Source organism: Pungitius pungitius, chromosome 20 (assembly GCF_949316345.1).
Source record: "Pungitius pungitius chromosome 20, fPunPun2.1, whole genome shotgun sequence".
NCBI lineage: Eukaryota > Metazoa > Chordata > Actinopteri > Perciformes > Gasterosteidae > Pungitius > Pungitius pungitius.
In genome coordinates this window covers 1,700,410-1,717,965 of record NC_084919.1, presented here as the reverse complement: position 1 = coordinate 1,717,965, position 17,556 = coordinate 1,700,410, and the positions used below count along the sequence as shown (strand labels likewise).

General features: G+C 45.8%; 4 protein-coding genes across 4 annotated transcripts; 2 read left to right on the top strand and 2 right to left on the bottom strand.

Annotated features, from left to right (window-relative positions):
* Positions 1-68: 68 nt before the first annotated feature.
* ddx51 (DEAD (Asp-Glu-Ala-Asp) box polypeptide 51) lies at positions 69-5,104 on the top strand. Its single transcript, XM_037449461.2, has 16 exons — positions 69-291; positions 755-1,092; positions 1,583-1,764; positions 1,860-2,010; positions 2,145-2,290; positions 2,404-2,475; positions 2,551-2,657; positions 2,872-2,980; positions 3,080-3,225; positions 3,548-3,734; positions 3,829-3,944; positions 4,016-4,132; positions 4,361-4,462; positions 4,555-4,618; positions 4,732-4,866; positions 4,998-5,104. Exons 1-16 carry the CDS (start codon positions 269-271, stop codon positions 5,013-5,015), a joined length of 2,013 nt encoding a protein of 670 aa, XP_037305358.2. The 5' UTR covers positions 69-268; the 3' UTR covers positions 5,016-5,104.
* Positions 5,105-5,432: 328 nt separating this feature from the next.
* Positions 5,433-6,458, bottom strand: smim8 (small integral membrane protein 8). Its single transcript, XM_037449462.2, has 2 exons — positions 6,188-6,458; positions 5,433-5,665 (listed from the first exon to the last, which is right to left on the bottom strand). The coding sequence occupies exons 1-2, from the start codon at positions 6,314-6,316 to the stop codon at positions 5,507-5,509; spliced, it is 288 nt and encodes a 95-aa protein (XP_037305359.2). The 5' UTR covers positions 6,317-6,458; the 3' UTR covers positions 5,433-5,506.
* Positions 6,459-6,760: 302 nt separating this feature from the next.
* On the top strand, positions 6,761-10,131 carry rad51 (RAD51 recombinase). Its single transcript, XM_037449834.2, has 10 exons — positions 6,761-6,906; positions 7,274-7,373; positions 7,695-7,832; positions 7,996-8,113; positions 8,204-8,295; positions 8,394-8,488; positions 8,575-8,688; positions 8,867-8,996; positions 9,222-9,343; positions 9,461-10,131. The coding sequence occupies exons 2-10, from the start codon at positions 7,290-7,292 to the stop codon at positions 9,582-9,584; spliced, it is 1,017 nt and encodes a 338-aa protein (XP_037305731.1). The 5' UTR covers positions 6,761-6,906; positions 7,274-7,289; the 3' UTR covers positions 9,585-10,131.
* A 118-nt stretch (positions 10,132-10,249) lies between these two features.
* Positions 10,250-15,844, bottom strand: rmdn3 (regulator of microtubule dynamics 3). Its single transcript, XM_037449832.2, has 12 exons — positions 15,215-15,844; positions 14,417-14,606; positions 14,120-14,260; positions 13,374-13,710; positions 13,073-13,175; positions 12,523-12,583; positions 12,341-12,416; positions 11,954-12,031; positions 11,729-11,827; positions 11,469-11,522; positions 11,190-11,270; positions 10,250-11,074 (listed from the first exon to the last, which is right to left on the bottom strand). Exons 1-12 carry the CDS (start codon positions 15,411-15,413, stop codon positions 11,018-11,020), a joined length of 1,476 nt encoding a protein of 491 aa, XP_037305729.2. The 5' UTR covers positions 15,414-15,844; the 3' UTR covers positions 10,250-11,017.
* Between the last annotated feature and the right edge of the window lie 1,712 nt (positions 15,845-17,556).

Below are 17,556 nucleotides of genomic sequence, written 5' to 3'. Positions count from 1 at the left end.
TTAAAGTTTCTTTACAGAAAAATTCAAAGACTAGCGACCGAGCAGTGACGCATCACCTGGCGACTCTTTTTCAGATGGCGTCATCAAACCGCGTCTCATGCAGTTTGGAAAACACATGAGCAAGGGGTGGTTGTAGTAGTTAACGTTAGTTTAATAGAAATTAGACTATTACAGTGATTTAAAGAATAGTACTTGTGAACGAGTCTTGACGACGTTGATTAGTGTTCAGTGTTAACATTTTATTGGAGTGCTTTATCTTGCTTTTGGAATGTCTCTGTTTGTTGTAAACAGGTAGGCTACCGTTCATTATTTTTTTCTGTTGTAGCTTTCACAGTTGGTTTCTTTTTAAATAGTTATATCACGTTTTTCTTCTGCTGTTCATATTTTAGACCGAAACGCTAGGTATATTGTATCAGAAACCTGTCACATGTAATATGACATGTAACGTGTAACAAATCATGTGTAGCATATAGTAGAACCGTCTGATAGTGAGTATGTATTATTGGCTTGTTTCTGCTATGGTATAAAGAAGCATGTACATGGCAGACGATTGCCAGTTACTTTGTTAAAATACCCAAACTAAATATATGAATTAGTGTAATCACTTATGCTTTAATATATTTGAATAAGCTCAACAGATCAGCTACGATTTTATACAGTTTTATAAATGTCATTTGATATGACTGTGAATTCTGCAATGAAGAAGTGAACCGATGACTGCGTATCAAATCACATTCTGTCATGTCGCTCACAGATATCTTGGAGAAAATGAAAATGAGAGTGTCCCGAAGGAGTCTCGCTCTCAGGCCTTACTGGCTAAACTGCAGCAGAAGGCCAAAGAGAAGCAGAGACAGAGTCAGACGGAGAGGAAACGACCGCTGAAAGAACGGACCGAAGAACAAGAAGTGAAAAAGAAGAGGAAAGCTGACAAGAACAGCACTCAAGAGCCCGAATGTCGCAAAAAGAGGAAATCAGAAGATCTGCCTCTATTCAATGCCAACTGTGATCACGAGCCTGTGGAAGAGGCCCAGAGGAACGAGACGGGTGCAAACGACAAACAGAAGAAGAAGAAGACAAAAACGGAGAAGTCATGTGTGTATAAACTCAGATGTTGACACCACACCGGACGATCAATTTATATAAAGTCATTCACATGATTGACAGAGCAAAACATTTGCACGGCCAATATTATCAGCCAGTCTTAGCTCAGTGGCGGTAATTGACTGCCTTCATATATCTGCTGATAAATAGCAAGAAATTGTAATTTAGGCATTTGTATTTTCAGTACTGAACGTCCACATGACTCATGCAGCACGTGCAACTTTCAAGAGACAAGAAGGATGCAAGAAGTTTATTTCTACATTTTGAAACAACAGAAATTGACAGAATGCTGTAAAGTGGTAAAACAGCAACATTTAAGAATGTTTTGTTAGATTTGATAATGTTTCAGATGCTACATTTACAAGCACGTGGTGGTAATTCACTTCTCCACAATCCTTATTGTGATGTCGCTTCTGTAATGAACAAAAGACCAAAATATGGCTTGCATGGATTGATTGATTTATCGGTCTTTGGATTTCAGCCAGTCCAGTTAAAGGTTCTCCCGACACTCCAGAGACCGGGAGAGACGAGCCAGAGGTCACCGGGGGAGAAGAAGAGGAGGCACAGGCGGGAAATGTGACACTAATAGAAACCACGGAGAAAACTCCTGCTCCAACTGGGTTCACGGTTCTGGGTGGATTCGAGAGCAAACCGGTCCAAAAGGTACCGTCTCCTGGTCCGGAAGGCACTCGCGGCGCCGCCGACAGCGACTGCGTTCAACCTCTGGAGTTTCAGTGTGCGTGTTGTTCTTTTCGCAGGTACACAGAGTGCTGCCTCAGTGGCTCGCTCAGCCGGACGTGATTCACAGAGACATCAGAAGCAACTTGGTCCCCGTCGCCGACCTCCCGCAGCTCTCCGCTCTGCTGGTGAAAAAACTGCAGATTAATGGAATTCATCAACTCTTTCCAGGTGATGACACTCGGCTCTTTTTCCTTTTGTTCAGCAACAGGTTTCTGAAGTTGTTCTAAACGAGCAGTTTTTTCCCATTAATATTTGTGTGTGTTATGATATGAGTTCTGAAGAGTAGTGTCACCTTTTCCCAGTGCAAGCAGAGGTAATCCCGGCCATCTTGGAGAGCGCACAGCAGGGGCTTCTGATTGGACGAGGCGGCTACAAGCCCAGAGACATTTGCGTGTCGGCGCCGACGGGAAGTGGCAAGACCCTCGCGTTTGTCATACCTGTCATACAGGTGAGCTTCCCTCAAGCAATCCTTTAATCGCGGGAGTCAAACTACGGGTAAAGAGTGTGTGTTTGAAGAGGGGAGGACTCTCCAGGTTAAATGAAGACGTTCTCCACCGCCAGGTGCTGACGGAGCGTGTGGTGTGTGAAGTCCGGGCGTTGGCCGTGCTGCCGACCAAAGAGCTCGCCCAGCAGGTCAGAACCTCTGGATATGAAGTAATCCCACAATGTTCTGCTGTGTCCATCCTTGAACATGTTCTTCCTGCACAGGTGTGCAAGGTGTTCAAGTCGTACGCCGAGGGAACCTCTCTGAAGGTGGTGATGCTGGCGGGTCAGAAGTCTCTTGCTGCCGAGGAGGCCTCGCTCTCCGAACTCAGGCGAGTGTCCTCCGGTTGAAAGTCGTATTTAAACTAAGAAGAATTGATCCACCGATTGCTGTCTTTGTCTTTACTGCCACCAGGGGGCAGCACAGGCGATGAACAGCTACATGAAAAGCTACATTTTTGCAACTTTGCATCGGGAGGATGATTAAATGGATACATACCAGACCAGGACTCACTGTAGCTCATTCTGCTCGGGTTTTGCCTCCAGAGGGGGAACGAGACGCAGTTTAGCCGACATCGTCGTTGCCACACCGGGTCGACTCGTCGATCACATCAACAAGAACTCAGGCCTGAGCCTGGAGCACCTTCGGTTTCTGGTGAGTGTTTGAAAAACAGTTCAGCTAAAAAGAAAATTAAAAAAAAACAGAGCATTTTTTTTTGTTTTGTTAAGTCTGTGATCCTCTCACCCATCCCAGATTATTGACGAGGCTGACAGGATGATTGACAGCATGCACCAGTCTTGGCTCAGCCAGGTGGTGAAGGCGGTGTACCGATCCGGAGGCGGCGCGGACCCCGTGTCCATCTTCAGGCGGAATGAGCCGGCACACGTCACAGCAGCCAGGTGAGCCTGAAGCTTCCATCAGAGACAGAGTTCTTCTTTGGAGTTTTGTTTCAATCATTTAAAGAGTTAGATTGATATTAAATGTATGCCTGTGCGTTAGGTACAGAGCTGCAGTCAGGACTTGGTTAGTGTGGGTTAGCATAAAGACTAGAAGCAGGTGGGAACAGCTTGCATGGCTCGGTGCGAAAAATAGTTTCAGCACATAAGCCTCCGGATAATTAATAATAAATTGATCTACTGGTAGCCATATGTTTTCATTTTTGACAAAATCCTCGCTGTTTATTATTATTCGACCTAAGCGTCCGACCCCCCCCCCCCTCAGTCTGTCTCCGCCTCAGATGCCGCTGCAGAAGCTGCTCTTCTCTGCCACGCTGACACAGAACCCGGAGAAGCTCCAGCAGCTGGGCCTCCACCAGCCCCGACTCTTCAGCTCCATCCACAGTCACTCCGGCACGCCGCAGGCCTCCGCCCAGACGCAAGGCGGCTTCGACTTCCCCCAAGGGCTGACGGTAAGGGGCGACCTTTGACCTCCAGGAAGGGGGCGCCGTCCTGTCCGGATTAAACTTTGTTAATGACTGATTTGTTTGATGTTTGTTTTTTTAGGAATATTACGTGCCCTGTACGATGAGCAAAAAGCCCCTCCTCATCCTCCACTTCATCCTGCGCATGAAGCTCAGCCCCGTCCTCTGCTTCACCAACTCCAGAGAGACCGCCCACAGGTCGGACACGGTCTCCATGGGTAAATACGCGTGTATTCATACATAGTGAGCGTCTTTCTTTCCCTCCTCAGGCTCCATCTGCTGGTGCAGTTCTTCGGGGGGATCCAGGCGGCTGAGTTCTCCTCCCGCCTGTCTCCCGCCGAGAGGAAGAAGACGCTGAAGGAGTTTGAACAAGGAAAGATCCAACTGTGAGTTCTGTTCTGTTTGAGAATAAGTGACCGGCTCGCCGCCAAAGTGTAAAATGTGACTTTTTGGATCGTCTGCGTTTCTGTTTACCAAGCATTTCAGTTCAAGTCGGATTGTTTGGATTTTGAACAAAGTAGTCACCATGATCATAGACCTAATAAAGCAAATGTGTATTTTTCTATATATAATTTCCAACGAGCTATGAATTAAACCAGCGCTCCGTCCTGCAGGTTGATCAGCACAGACGCAGCGGCCAGAGGCATCGACATCAACGGGGTCAAATGTGTCGTCAATTACGACGCGCCGCAGTACATCAGGACGTACATCCACAGGTGAGCGGTCCCCCCCCAACGTCGGACCGGGATTACATTTATACATCCTTTCTCCTTTGTGTTTTGCCTGAGACTTTGTCCTTTTGCTTCAGGATTGGAAGAACAGCGAGAGCGGGGAAGCCGGGCCTGGCCTTCACCTTTCTGCTGGGAGTGCAGGTGAAGCTCTTCCTCATGCATGATGCAATGTGGATCAGAGAGTACATTAACCGTGTGTAAAGATGGTTGAAAACAAAGCTAATGGGGGTTTTTTTCTCTCTCTTCCCACTCAGGAGAAGAGCTTCCTTCAGATGGTGGTGGAAGCAGGAACTCCTGGGATCCAGAAGCAGATCGTTAAACCGGAGAACCTGAAGGGGATGGAGGCTCGATTTGAACAAACTCTGCAGGAGCTTGCCAACGCCATCAAGGTACCACCGATCACTCTTTAAATGGTTAAAAGGACAGAATGTCCACAGTCTAACAGCTTCCAATGCATATCTGGTTGTTATTACTGAATTCCCGTTTAATCATCACTGTCAATTTATCTTTGATGTTGCAGGAAGAGAAATTTCAATGAAGGCGCAACCTGCGAGCGGACGTCTTTGCGTCAAAGACCAGCTTTCACTGTTTTTACAGTTATATATGTTTAATAAAACATAAAGTGTCTGTTTGTGGTGAAGCCGGCTGTCTTTTAAATGAGCGAATGATTCAGGTGGATCAATGAGAGCCTGATGATCAAAGTAGGGTTTGGAATTTTATCAATTTTAATAAAAAGGTCAGCGGTCCCAATTCTCTTTCATTGATCCGATCAGCTCCCAACCCAAGATATTTTTTACTAACCATTTACTTAAATGGTTTTAGGTTGATCAACAATATGGATCTCACTGAAACACCCAACATCTTAAAATATCTTTCATAGATCTTTTTGTTTTACTGCGAAGTTTCGTCATATTTCTACACACATTTTAATAGAAGTTATTGAAGTCTTCAGGTGTCCTTTCTTCCATCCAGTTTTAATTCAATCACACACACAACATATTAATATAATACATATAGTCATAGAACACATCAGTCCCATTTGGAGGTCTTCCTCCTCATGTAGCTCTCTCCCTCGCTGTCGATGGCCTCGTACAGCTGCAGGTCGTTTTCCTTGGTTGCGTGCATGTAGCCCAGGTAGCCCACGCACAAGGTGATGGTCACCAGTCCGAACGCCATCACGGGTTTATTCTGAAAAACAACGCAGGTATGTGTCGGTGAAGCCTTTGGATGAAATGCATCCAGCCGGCACCGTTCTGTGTGAGCGCAACATATTAAACAGCCAATCACACAACAGCAGCTGCTGTCACTCAGTCTGAAGATCGGGTCCATTTCTCGTCCCGATTCTGGATTCCTGCACATTTTGATCTTTTGATTGTCATTGTCAAACATGAATTGAATTAACAGTGTCAATTAGAAAACCCCTTTCTGTAAAAGCAAAAAAGTTTTTTCTTTTTGCTGATGAAGACGGGTAAGATTATTAAACCACACTAGTTAAGGAAACACCTGCAGACGAGAAAGAAACCTGTATTGCTGCCCTTTGAAGTGTTATAACTTAAAGTAATCTCAACACTACAGATACGGTGTATTATCATGTACAGACAGAAAACAAGTGATTACGTCATTTGAACCCGGTTAGCACTGTTTTTTATGTAGCTAGGCTAACTGCTGAGCTAACGTTCATGGAGAGACTATTTGTGGTTCGAGCCTCACCGGTTTCATGAAGAGTTCGGGGTTGAAGGCTCGGAACAGCGTGGAGGTCTGTACGCCTCTCAGCCCGGGGGTCCTGAACCCTTTCTCCGGGGCACTGTCCTTCCCTCCGCTGACCTCTTTGTCCGACATGTCGGGTCAAAAGCTACGAGCGGGGTAACGAACAAACTCAGAAAATGAGCATTGCAGACTTGTTTTTCGGTGGTCCAGGGCTGGCTCCTTAAAGCGTAGCCATGTATTGAAAGTCAAGGCCGAGGAATCATGTAGAGGAAGAAGAGGAGGCGATCGAGGACTAGAAATGTCACAGCACCTCCTGGTGGTGGGGAGCGGAAGATCATTGAATTATTCGTCTTTTTCTTTTTAAAGCAGTTAGCTTTTGGGGGCATTACCTACAAAACTAAACTTAATAATAATGGTGATGATGATAACTAAACCCTTAAATTATATTCATCAGTCTTCTATTATTTGATGATTTCAGACTTTACTTGTTTTGGACTCCCTGCTGGGACGTTTACTTTGAAGGATACATCGACTGAGTTTTGATTGGTTTCATTCTCGACGTCATCATGACAACGTCATCACGTTTTGTTTGTACGTCGCGCGCGGGAGCTTTCGGTTATTAAACAGTCAATCGAGAGAAACTAGGAGACAGCAAGTACGCGAATCCCTAGGCCGTGTCAAAGGAAAAACGACCTTTTATAATTTATTATTATAAACGAAAGGTAAGAAATACGTAACGTATTGAACTTGTTGGCTTATAAGCGGACTTTGGCGGGTTTACGTTGCCGAAAAGCAGCGAACTGATGCAAAAACTCCGCTAATGCTAATAAGCTAACGGCAAAACAGTGTCGGGCTTAAAAACTACTACCAATTTCATAACACAAGCCATATTGGTTGTGTATTGGTTTCGCAGGGCACATTGGGTTACTAGCACACTAGTTATTACTGTTCTAACTTAACATGTTAGATGTTTAGGTTAAAACTTATTCGTCATTAAGTCCAGGGAAGCAAAGTGACGCAATGATGACAACCGGAGTCATTCTAGGGAAGACGGCGCTGTGATTGTCCGGTTTCCTCTCTGTTGACCAGGTTTCACACTCGGACCATGGCTATGAGGAGCGAGGCCAGGGTGGAGACGGAGGTGGAGGAGGAGGAAAGCTTCGGGCCACAGCCGCTGAGCAGGCTGGAGGTTTGTATCCTGCATTGTGCTCCACTTTGTGCACCTGTAGTCGCCCCTTCCCTGCCCTGCGGGGGGGGGGGGGGCTTTTGTTTGGGGAGGTTGACAGTCTTCACAACTCATTTGTAATGCAAACCTATAGCTATGACATGCACCTTATTATGTAAAATGATTGTTTTACAATCCTGCATGTCAGCCTCATGGACATCGATTCAATTATATTTACTGAAAAGTTACAAATAAAGTGAGATTTAGGATTTAGAAAGTTTTTAATTCTTCTCTCCTGGTGGAGTCACGCTGGGCTGTCTCGTGTTCCATTGTCTCTGCATGCAGCAATGTGGCGTCAGTGCCAGCGACATCAAGAAGCTGGGGGAGTCGGGTTTCCACACCATCGAGGCAGTGGCCTACGCACCCAAGAAGGAGCTGCTCAACATCAAAGGCATCAGTGAGGCCAAGGCCGACAAAATTCTAGTAAGAAACTGCAGTCTCCAGAGGAATCAATGAGTGCTGGTCGGACTGACCACCAGGGCACGACTCCTCTATGAGAAAATGACTCTACTCGTGATTTACTTCTCTCTTGGTTCACTTCTAATGTTTTTCTTGTTTGGCACATAAAAAACACTTCCCCTCCCAGGCGGAAGCGGCCAAACTTGTGCCGATGGGTTTCACCACGGCTACAGAGTTCCACCAGAGGAGAGCGGAGATCATCCAGATCTCCACCGGCTCCAAGGAGCTCGACAAACTCCTGCAGGGTGAGCGAAGCCTTGTGGACTCAATGCTTACCGGTGGTAGAAACAATCAGGTTTACTCTCTCATTCTCCACTTATTTGTTTCTCCTGCAGGCGGGATCGAGACCGGCTCCATCACAGAGATGTTTGGGGAGTTTCGGACGGGGAAGACCCAGCTGTGCCACACACTCGCCGTCACCTGTCAGGTAGTCACTGGATTTTTGCATCAACTGTGCAGAAGATACACAGAATAATATGAAAGACTCTCATTGGTTCTTGTTAACGGTGTCTTTCCCGTCCACAGCTGCCCATTGATCAGGGGGGGGGAGAAGGCAAAGCCATGTACATCGACACAGAGGGAACTTTCAGACCAGAGAGACTTCTCGCTGTAGCCGAGAGGTGAGTCAGCACCTTTTTATCTTCAACAGTTGATGTACACTGGGGAGCTGTTGGTGGAACTTCTCGCGTCCTCTCCGTGTTTGCAGGTACGGGCTGGTAGGCAGTGACGTTCTGGACAACGTGGCTTACGCCCGAGCCTTCAACACGGACCATCAGACCCAGCTGCTGTACCAAGCCTCCGCCATGATGGCGGAGTCCAGGTCAGGCAGCGCTGAATGTTTTTCGCCTCAGCTTGAAATGCATTTGCGTGTGAAGATGTAGGAGTTGTGGAATTGTACTAAATTAAAACTGCAAATGGGTATAAATGTTTTTAAAATAAAAGCCTTTGAGTGTAGTCATTTTGTATAACTCTCACTCCCTCCCTCCCCCTTGTGTCAGGTATGCCCTGCTGATAGTGGACAGCGCGACAGCTCTGTACAGAACGGACTACTCGGGCAGAGGCGAGCTGTCGGCGCGACAGGGTCACCTGGGTCGCTTCCTCCGCATGCTGCTCCGCCTGGCAGACGAGGTCAGTGCTCTCTGGAGAGGCCGAGGCGGGCTGGTTGTGTGACCGTACTCCCATTGCAGTGAACGCCTTGCTTTGTGTCACTCGGTGGTTTTGCTGCAGCGTGTTAAAATACACATGATGTTTAGTCCAGTTCACTGTCCAACTCCTTCTGAATCTACATGGTTGTGACGATGCATTTTAACTTTCTAATCCTTTTGTGGCTGACTCAATCGTACGTCGCGACAGTTCGGCGTTGCCGTGGTGATATCCAACCAGGTGGTGGCGCAGGTGGATGGGGCGGCCATGTTTTCCGCGGATCCCAAGAAACCGATAGGAGGCAACATCCTGGCTCACGCCTCCACCACGCGGTGAGTGACGGGATGCCCTTTGAACGGAGCAGGAGGAGAGACCGCTTGGTACACGAGGCTCTACAGCACCGTGACGACTTTTAAAGAGCGCTCGCTTTTCTTTATTTGTCTGTGCAGTCTGTATCTGAGGAAAGGCCGAGGAGAGACGAGGATTTGCAAAATCTACGACTCGCCCTGCCTCCCGGAGGCCGAAGCCATGTTTGCTATTAACCCCGATGGAGTGGGCGACGCCAAGGACTGAGCTGGCAGGAAGCAGGGGGGAGGGGCTAAATGTTACTGTCACGCCTTCGGACTCCATCCCGGACAAAAGGGAAGTGTGCGGCCTTCACACGGAGCGATGCACTGACGAGTAGTCCCGAGAGGAAAGGTTGTATGATTTGATTTGAAGCCGACGGAGGCAGAGCGGATGAGACGGTCCAGGCTGCAGATCTGCATCACAAACATGGGATGTTTCCTTTTCTTTCACACCCAAGCATGTAAGACACAGAAGAGGTTTCTCATAATTACACAATCTGTGAGGACACTGGATTATATTCACCAGATATTTGTCTCATTCTGCATTGAGACAATGGAGTGTAATTACCGGATGTGCCTCATAAGTTAGTGTCTCAGTAATTATATAAAATACTAAAGATACTGTCATTTTATTTTTGTTTGCTTAAATGCACCTCTTGAGTTTTGTCTCGGTGGTAAAAAGAAATTATAAAGTCTAAACTGTCATCTTTTTTGCGTTTCTTTGTTTTCATGGTGTTTCTGTTGAATGCCATTATTTTGTTTCACTGTCATTTCTCTTCTTCCAGCTCTACTAGTTTGTCTTTGTCATAGTTAAATTAAATTTGTTTTCCATTAAATTGACATTTTTATGGTGTTTGGTTGCTAAACACAAGTTGACAAGACATGAATACAAAAAAAAAATTGTATTGTGTTATACGCAGGGCATTTGAGTGCATATTGACTTTTTATCACAGGATCAAATTAGAAAACATGTTAGATCAAAGCAGCTTAACTTTCACTTCAGAAACAAATGAAAAAACACTGAAAGCTAAAAGGCAGAAAAATACAGAGCTGCTTTTCAGTCAGATTATGGATCAGTGCAGATGCTTTAAACTACATAATCAAGTGATGGAAATTGGAGCTGAAAAATATATATTCAGATCAAATTACTATAATACTACAATTGTGTCAACACATCATTCAAAGACAATTTGGGATGGACCCAGCACAACTAGAATACAGGAGAACAAAAGTTTAATTAATGGATGCATAAGTTAATTAAGTATCCTTTTTGAAGTCCCTCTTTGACTTAAAGATCTGAGAACATCCCTGATTAATTAATCTGGACCAAATAACATTTAGCAGTCAGTCTACAGAAATGATACACTATGTTTGACTAAAATAAATCAAAGGATCAGTTAACAAGGCAGATCAATAGTTAAACAAGAGATATTACAAACATCACAATAAATATTACTTTTAGCCATATTTGCTCAATTAAAGAAAATAAATATACATCAATAGTCCATCTTTCACAGTGAGGGTATGACACGAGTATCCACCAATGAAAAGGGGATGAGATCAGATTGGCGGCCTGACGAGCCAATCTGGGCCATTGGCCTCATCAGTTGGATACAAGGACATATATATATATATAAATATATAGTTTTTCTTTCTTCTTCAGATGCTTCTGTCAATTAGGACTCGAAGCTGGGCCTCTAGTTTAGCCGTTTCATCCTACAAAGAAAAATGCACACATTTGGGGAAACATTGTGACAAAAATCACCACAAACTCAAAAGCTATGAACAGAAATACACTTTTGGTGGTGGTTGTTAAACGGCTTGCTCTTACATCATCAGAGTTTGTGGGGGTCTTCAGGGCCAGCGCAGTCCAGTTCGTGGCCTCAGAGATGTTTCCCAGCTCCTTGTGACACTAAAGTTCAAAGTCCACATCACGCTAAAGGTCAGACATGCTGAGGTATAAAATCTGCTGCCATCAAACGTCATTGAATGTCGTTAGTTTTTAGTGGACTTGTGTGTCCGAGATGTGACGCTTTCATAATATAGAGAAACGTACCAATGATGAAGAACCTAATCTACTGACGTGTCCGTGTTGAGGACGCTGCGTTACCTGTGCGATGTAAAGTCTCACAGTCTTGGAGAAAGCTGGACTGAGTTCCTCTGCCTGAAATATAGCACAAGAGTAAATACTGTAGTGATGAACGTTGGCTTCCTCAACCACACAGTTAACACAAAATAAAAACACAATCTCCTACTTTCCCCTCCTCATTTTTCTCAAAACGTCACGGTGCTCGAGACAATCGCTGAATTTGAGTTCATTATAATTGAAATGAGCACAGAAATCCCCCGTCATCTCCGCAACTCCGGTACCTTGAGGAAGTTCTCCAGCGCGTCATGCAGTGTGGAGGTGGGGGGGCTCTGGTAGAGGGCGGCGGCCGCCTTCTTCTCCAGCCAGTCCAGAGTAGCTACCTGCACACACACACACACACACACACACAAAACAACTTTCAATCTCGAGTGGCGGATAGAGTACGAGTAGTAGAGTGTGTGACCGCTTGGATCTTACAGGACCGGAGGTATCAGGCGGCCTCTCACCTCGTAGCACCATCTGCCGAGCAAGTAGTAACACATGGGGTCATCGTCCCTCAGGGCGAGGGCTCGGTCCAGATGCTCCTGAACAAGAGAGAAGAAGAAAAATCACATCAAAGTACAAAACTTGACAGGAGTCAACATCCTCTCTTCTCCGAAGATGAACATGAGTTTGATGTAGATTATCTGAGGATTTATTTTGTATTTTAAGGCAACAGACTAGAGCTCTGTGCCTGAGGCAAATTCCCCTTAAGGATGGTAAGAGAGTCATTAAGCAACTAAGTAAGCAAGTTAGTGAGTAATTAAAGTAGCAAATAAGTAAGTTGGTGAGTAAGCGTCTCAGCCTGTGAAAACAAACACTGGCTAAATACCCCCGATGTGCGCCTGTGGTACCTTTAAGATGTTGCTGCTCTTCAGCTTGCCGTGCATGCTCTCATGCTTGGAGCTCAGTCCTGTCAGCACAGCAAACCTGCACACACACACACACACACACACACACACACACACAGAGAGCACCGACGTCAGAACGCGCAGCAACGGTCCAAACGTGGTGGAGATCCAGAGTGTTACTTTACCATTTGTGACACTCGGCGTTGAGGCCGTTCTTCTTCAGGGCCAACTCGGCCTCCTCCTGACCTGTAACACCAGCCCACAGCTCAGTGACAGGAACCACAACCGTCACACCTGGGTCACGGTCAGACGCAGTCCGTCTAGTTCTGTTCACGTTGTGTATGTGACAAACTCCCAGGTTCCTCGAACAGCCTTTTACGGTGTTGTTGACATGGATACTCCACTTTAGGAAAATACGGTACACGCCGTAATGACACGCAGGCTTAAGTATCCATGGCAACAAACGTGAATCAATCGTGCAGAATTGATTTGTAAGAAGTGGAGAGAAGTACATGTATATTTCTGGTGTACTTTCATCAAGCTGCCACTAGGTGCCGCTTAGGAGTCAAAGCTGACGACCTGCTGCTGGGGTTAAAGATATGTTTTAAATGTTTTCTGCCAATATACAAACAGAAAGTTATTTGACTGATTTGTTCTAACATTTTTTTTTTCCTCTGATTTAATTCTCAGTTAGAGTCTTCTTTATTTTGGGTTGTGTGTGTGTGTGTCCATCACCTTGTTGAGCATAGGTCTTCTTCTCTTGTTTGTCCTCAGTGGACTCGTACATGTCACTGTAAGCCCGAGCCAGTCGCCATAGAAACTCCCTGCTGTCTCCGTACTGCCAACACAGAATCAGTAAAAACACCAGTCAGCATCAATGTTACCGATAAATATTTGGGGTCTTTGCTTAGTCAGCTGAATCAAAAAAGCTGTGTATATATATATATATATATATATATTTCATACCTGCATCATGTGTAGTTTGCATTATGTATTCTAACTCTTCTGTATAATGACACTGATCATAGCGCCTCACCTCTGCTCGGTTGTCCAGCAGCAGGCGAAAGCCCTCTGCCTTCAGACTGCCGTCTCCGGTGTGCAGGACGTCGCTCTGAGCCAGCAGGAGAGCCAGCTCCCCGCTGGGGACCTCCGTCACTAGCTGCAGCCCGCCCTCCTCTTCCTCCTCCTCCTCCTCCTCCTCCAGCAGCCCTCTGTCCTCCGCTTCCTCCTCCTGGGAGTCTTCCTGACGGAGGGTGAGGACAGTGGCACAGCTCCTGTCCTCGTCCTCCCCCTCGGACTCCGGCTCCCGCTCGCCCTCCTCTTTGTCCGTGTCCCGATCGGTGTAGTCCGACTCCGCGTAGGCCGTAGAGTACCTGGGGGCGAGCGCATTCTTTATTTAACTGTTTTTTAATTTGAGTAGTAAAAGTAGTAGTAATCATTTACTATTAAGAGAGTCATTTACTATTAGCCACACTCTGCACTGTTTGGTTAACAGTCTGTAACGGTTTTAGTGATTAATTTGAATTAGCTAATGAAGCCTGGACATTTTTGTCACCTAATCTGTGCCGCCAAAGAATAATCTCAACTTTGAAGTTGCATTGAGGAATTATGAAAACGTTCCTCTATTCTAGCACTAATGTAAAGATGTTGGATGGCAACAAAACAATGAAGTCTCCCGTGTGCTTTGTGAACAGCCGCATGCTGTTTAGTGCACGTGTGTGTGTGTGTGTGTGTGTGTGCACTGGTCCCCTCAGGCGGCTACAGGCGGAATGGGCGTCGTACCCCCCTTCGCTGGTCTCGTACGCGCTGGCCGCGCCCTGGCTGGCAGTGAAGTAGATGGAGCTGGAGCCGGTGGAGTCGGTGCGCTCCCTGTGGACGATGTGGCGCCGCCGACGTACCCGCTGACTCTCCTCCACGCCCTTCCTGGGTGGGGGGGAGGAGGGGTGTCTACAATGTGACCGTAGCCTTTACGTTTGTGTGTTCACACATTCTCCTTCTGACAATGGTGAGCGGTTTTATTTGCCCATTGGATCCGTCAGGTGTCGTGCAGCTAGCGGACGTCTCACCAGCGGGACTCACTTGACATCCTGGATTATCTGCACAGCGATGTCCTGCAGGCCGCCCCTCAGCTCAGCCACCTCGGAGCGCAGCGAGACCACGCAGTTCAGCACCTGGTCCAGCTGGGTCCGCAGCTCCAGCTGCTGCTCGGGGGACAGGCCTTGCACCACCGCCTCCACCGCGGCCAGGGCCTGCTGCTGGGCCTCCACCTCTGGAGGAGGAGACAGAAAAAAAGTTACACCGGGGGTGGGGGTGGGGGGCAGGCACATGCATCTGTCTGCTTAGCAGGCTGAGGAGGCAGCAGGCCCAGCACGTCGCTCTTCGCAGCGAGCACTTTCTAACTAGACGTGATATTTTATTCAGCGTAACGCGAGGCCGCCCCTGGTTTCCTTCCACTTCGTTGTGCCTGAAACATCTCAGGTGTCACCCGTCAACGTCTCGGTAAATCTTTGAGCTCATCTCATCTCATCTCATCTCAGCAGTGCGACTGACCTGGGATCAGTTTACTTTGGGTGATCCTTGCCTTCTGCCTTTTCGGGTGTTTATGATTGCACAGTAAAAGTCATCCTTTAAAATGTTTAGATATTTTGAAATTTACATGCCAGTCAATGTTTCTGTTGTAAATGTTGAAAAGCCTTAAATTGACCAAACTCAATCATGAAATAAGGCTTGTTATATCCTATTAGTTAACAATTTAACCCATCGGATACAAGCTTTATATGTGTGTGTGTGATGTTTTATCATCATGACTAAATGTTTTGTTAAATGCGATTAAAGATTAGAGCCAGAGCGGTCGGTCCCGGGACGACCCGAACCCACCCTGAGCATCCAGCGTGTCCCGCAGCAGCGCTTCCTCGGAACCGTCACCCAGCCGGGGAGCCGGCCGGGCCTCCAGCACCAGTCTCCGGGATCTCCTCCGACTGATCTCCCGGAAAATCATGAAGGCGATCAAGCCGCAACCGGCCGTGGCTCCGACTGCGAGCCCGACCAAGCCGCTCCTGCCGAGCGGCGTGTTCATCTCAACCCCGCAGATTTCTTCTTTTTTTTTTTAAAACAACAACAACAACAACAAAAAACAGCGATTGCCTCCGTTATAGATATCCGGACATCTTTTAACAGCTCCTCGGGTCAACCGTCTCTGCTCCGACGAATAACGGTCGGCACGGGTTACGCTCACTGCTAGCACGTTAGCTCATTAGCATGTCACCGTTGTAGCGTTAACTGGCTAATAATAATAACAACGATAATTAGCTTGATGCTACAACTTTCGTATGAGACTCAACCGAGTTTATGCTAAAAAACACACGTTGTGTTGTTAAAGGAAGAAAAAAGGCGGTCTGTTAACATCGTCATAAGGTGTGTAAATGTGTGTCGGCTAGCGGCGAGGAACACGTTTAACGTCACTAGATCACATCAGCGCCGATGTCGCTTGAAAACAACTTCCGGTTCTGCCTTAAAAAATAAAAGATTTTGACGGGTTTATGGGGTTAGGAAAATAAAATAAATATAAAACATATAAGACATAAAAGTCAGCCCTTAAAATAGGGGAAGGATAAAAGTCATAGAAACGTATCGGGGGTATTTGAATTGAAAGCTTTTCTAAGTCGACTTATTGTAGGAGTTGTATTATTTGTGTGTAGGTCAGAATATTTATTTAAAATGTTTAAATGGCCCAGTGTTTGTATGAATGGATTCTGTGGAAAAGAGAGGCTGTTTTGTGGATTTGAGAATGGAACCAAATATTGGAAGCTAATTTGTCCTCTACGGCCCTCAAGTGGCCTCATCCGACCCTGCAGTTATTTTACCGTCTGCCTTTGATGCCGGGGATGTTTATTTATGAACAGAAAGCCATGTGCTGATCACATGGTGTCTCACATGATTTGCTGGAGAAGCATATAATATGGAAGAGTTCATAGACCTATCCTGATGATATCTATTAGTACATCTGAATCATCTTTAGTGTCACCTGCAATTTATCTGTAAAGGCCATTCCTATGGCAGTACAATCTTTTTGACATCTGTTATGATAGGACTAATACCTAAATTCCCTAAAAAACTATTGACTTTAATATGTCGTTATAATTAAACAATCATGTTCAGAATGCAGTTCTGGAAATAGGCTAAATAGCACATATATATTATTATATATTAAGACAATAATGCTCAATTTTCATGTTCAAATGTTACGTTTCTGAAAACTTCCATCCACCCATCTTTAACCGCTTATCAGGGGTCGGGTCGCGGTGGCAACAGCTCCAGCAGGGGACGCCGAACTTCCCTTTCTCACCCTCTAAGGGTCTCTGAGGGAGACGCCAGCCACTCTGCTGAGGAAACCCGTTTTGGCCACTTGGACCCGTGACCTAGTTCTTTCGGTCATGACCCATCCTTCATGACCATAGGTGAGGGTAGGAATGAAGACCGTCTGAAGACTTGTAACACAAAAAATGGCCGCTGCTGAGCCATGTTTGTTCTGTGAGTCTTACCCAGACACACAAAGACAATGGATGAAACTCTGTTAGTTTCTTCGTGTTGCAACTGAGGCGTGCCAAGAATGTGTTCAATGGAAATTAAAATGTCATGCAGGAAGATTTGAAAATCCTGACAGCAAAATTCTTACAAAATCACTCTTTTTACTAATATATCTACATCTATGCCTAAGAAGTACTGGCGTGATCTATAGAATGCTGAACCCCTTGAATGACTGAAAGCAGCCTTTGATTTTTATCTTACAAAGTTAAGTGAAGGACTTAGATTTGACAGAGATTCTGTTTGAGAACAATTTTCCATGCTGTCGGGCCTGTTTGGTGTATCAACAGAAAGGTGACACATGGCTGCTCCTACACAGGAAAAGCCTGTTTTCACAGGTGACCAGATTAGCTGCTTATAAGAGATAAGACGTGTGAATTTCTTTTGTCTATTAATTTATCATAAACATAATTTTGTCATCATAGCTACATGAACGTGACACAAAGGACAAGGTGTAGTAGTATTTTAGAGATGAACCTTTGCCATCCCATAAGGTTTTTTTTGTAAGAGAACAGATTTAAAAGAATGTTTAAAAACTGAAGCAGAAGAGATATCTAATTACCTTTCTCATAACACAATATGACATGTCCTCACTCATTGGTTTCCTGGAATTCAGTTTTAAACAGGTTTTGAAG

Excerpts from the sequence above, each read along its gene's own strand:
- rmdn3 (XM_037449832.2), bottom strand. The coding sequence starts at position 15,413 with ATGAACACGCCGCTCGGCAGGAGCGGCTTGGTCGGGCTCGCAGTCGGA. Across the intron at positions 14,607-15,214 it reads GGACACGCTGGATGCTCAGG|AGGTGGAGGCCCAGCAGCAG; the intron begins GTGGGTTCGGGT and ends CTCCTCCTCCAG. Across the intron at positions 12,417-12,522 it reads AACGCCGAGTGTCACAAATG|GTTTGCTGTGCTGACAGGAC; the intron begins GTAAAGTAACAC and ends GTGTGTGTGCAG.
- smim8 (XM_037449462.2), bottom strand. The coding sequence starts at position 6,316 with ATGTCGGACAAAGAGGTCAGCGGAGGGAAGGACAGTGCCCCGGAGAAA. Across the intron at positions 5,666-6,187 it reads CCGAACTCTTCATGAAACCG|AATAAACCCGTGATGGCGTT; the intron begins GTGAGGCTCGAA and ends GTTGTTTTTCAG.
- rad51 (XM_037449834.2), top strand. The coding sequence starts at position 7,290 with ATGGCTATGAGGAGCGAGGCCAGGGTGGAGACGGAGGTGGAGGAGGAG. Across the intron at positions 8,689-8,866 it reads GCCATGATGGCGGAGTCCAG|GTATGCCCTGCTGATAGTGG; the intron begins GTCAGGCAGCGC and ends CCCTTGTGTCAG. Across the intron at positions 9,344-9,460 it reads GCTCACGCCTCCACCACGCG|TCTGTATCTGAGGAAAGGCC; the intron begins GTGAGTGACGGG and ends TTGTCTGTGCAG.
- ddx51 (XM_037449461.2), top strand. The coding sequence starts at position 269 with ATGTCTCTGTTTGTTGTAAACAG. Across the intron at positions 2,476-2,550 it reads CCAAAGAGCTCGCCCAGCAG|GTGTGCAAGGTGTTCAAGTC; the intron begins GTCAGAACCTCT and ends CTTCCTGCACAG. Across the intron at positions 4,619-4,731 it reads CCTTTCTGCTGGGAGTGCAG|GAGAAGAGCTTCCTTCAGAT; the intron begins GTGAAGCTCTTC and ends CTTCCCACTCAG.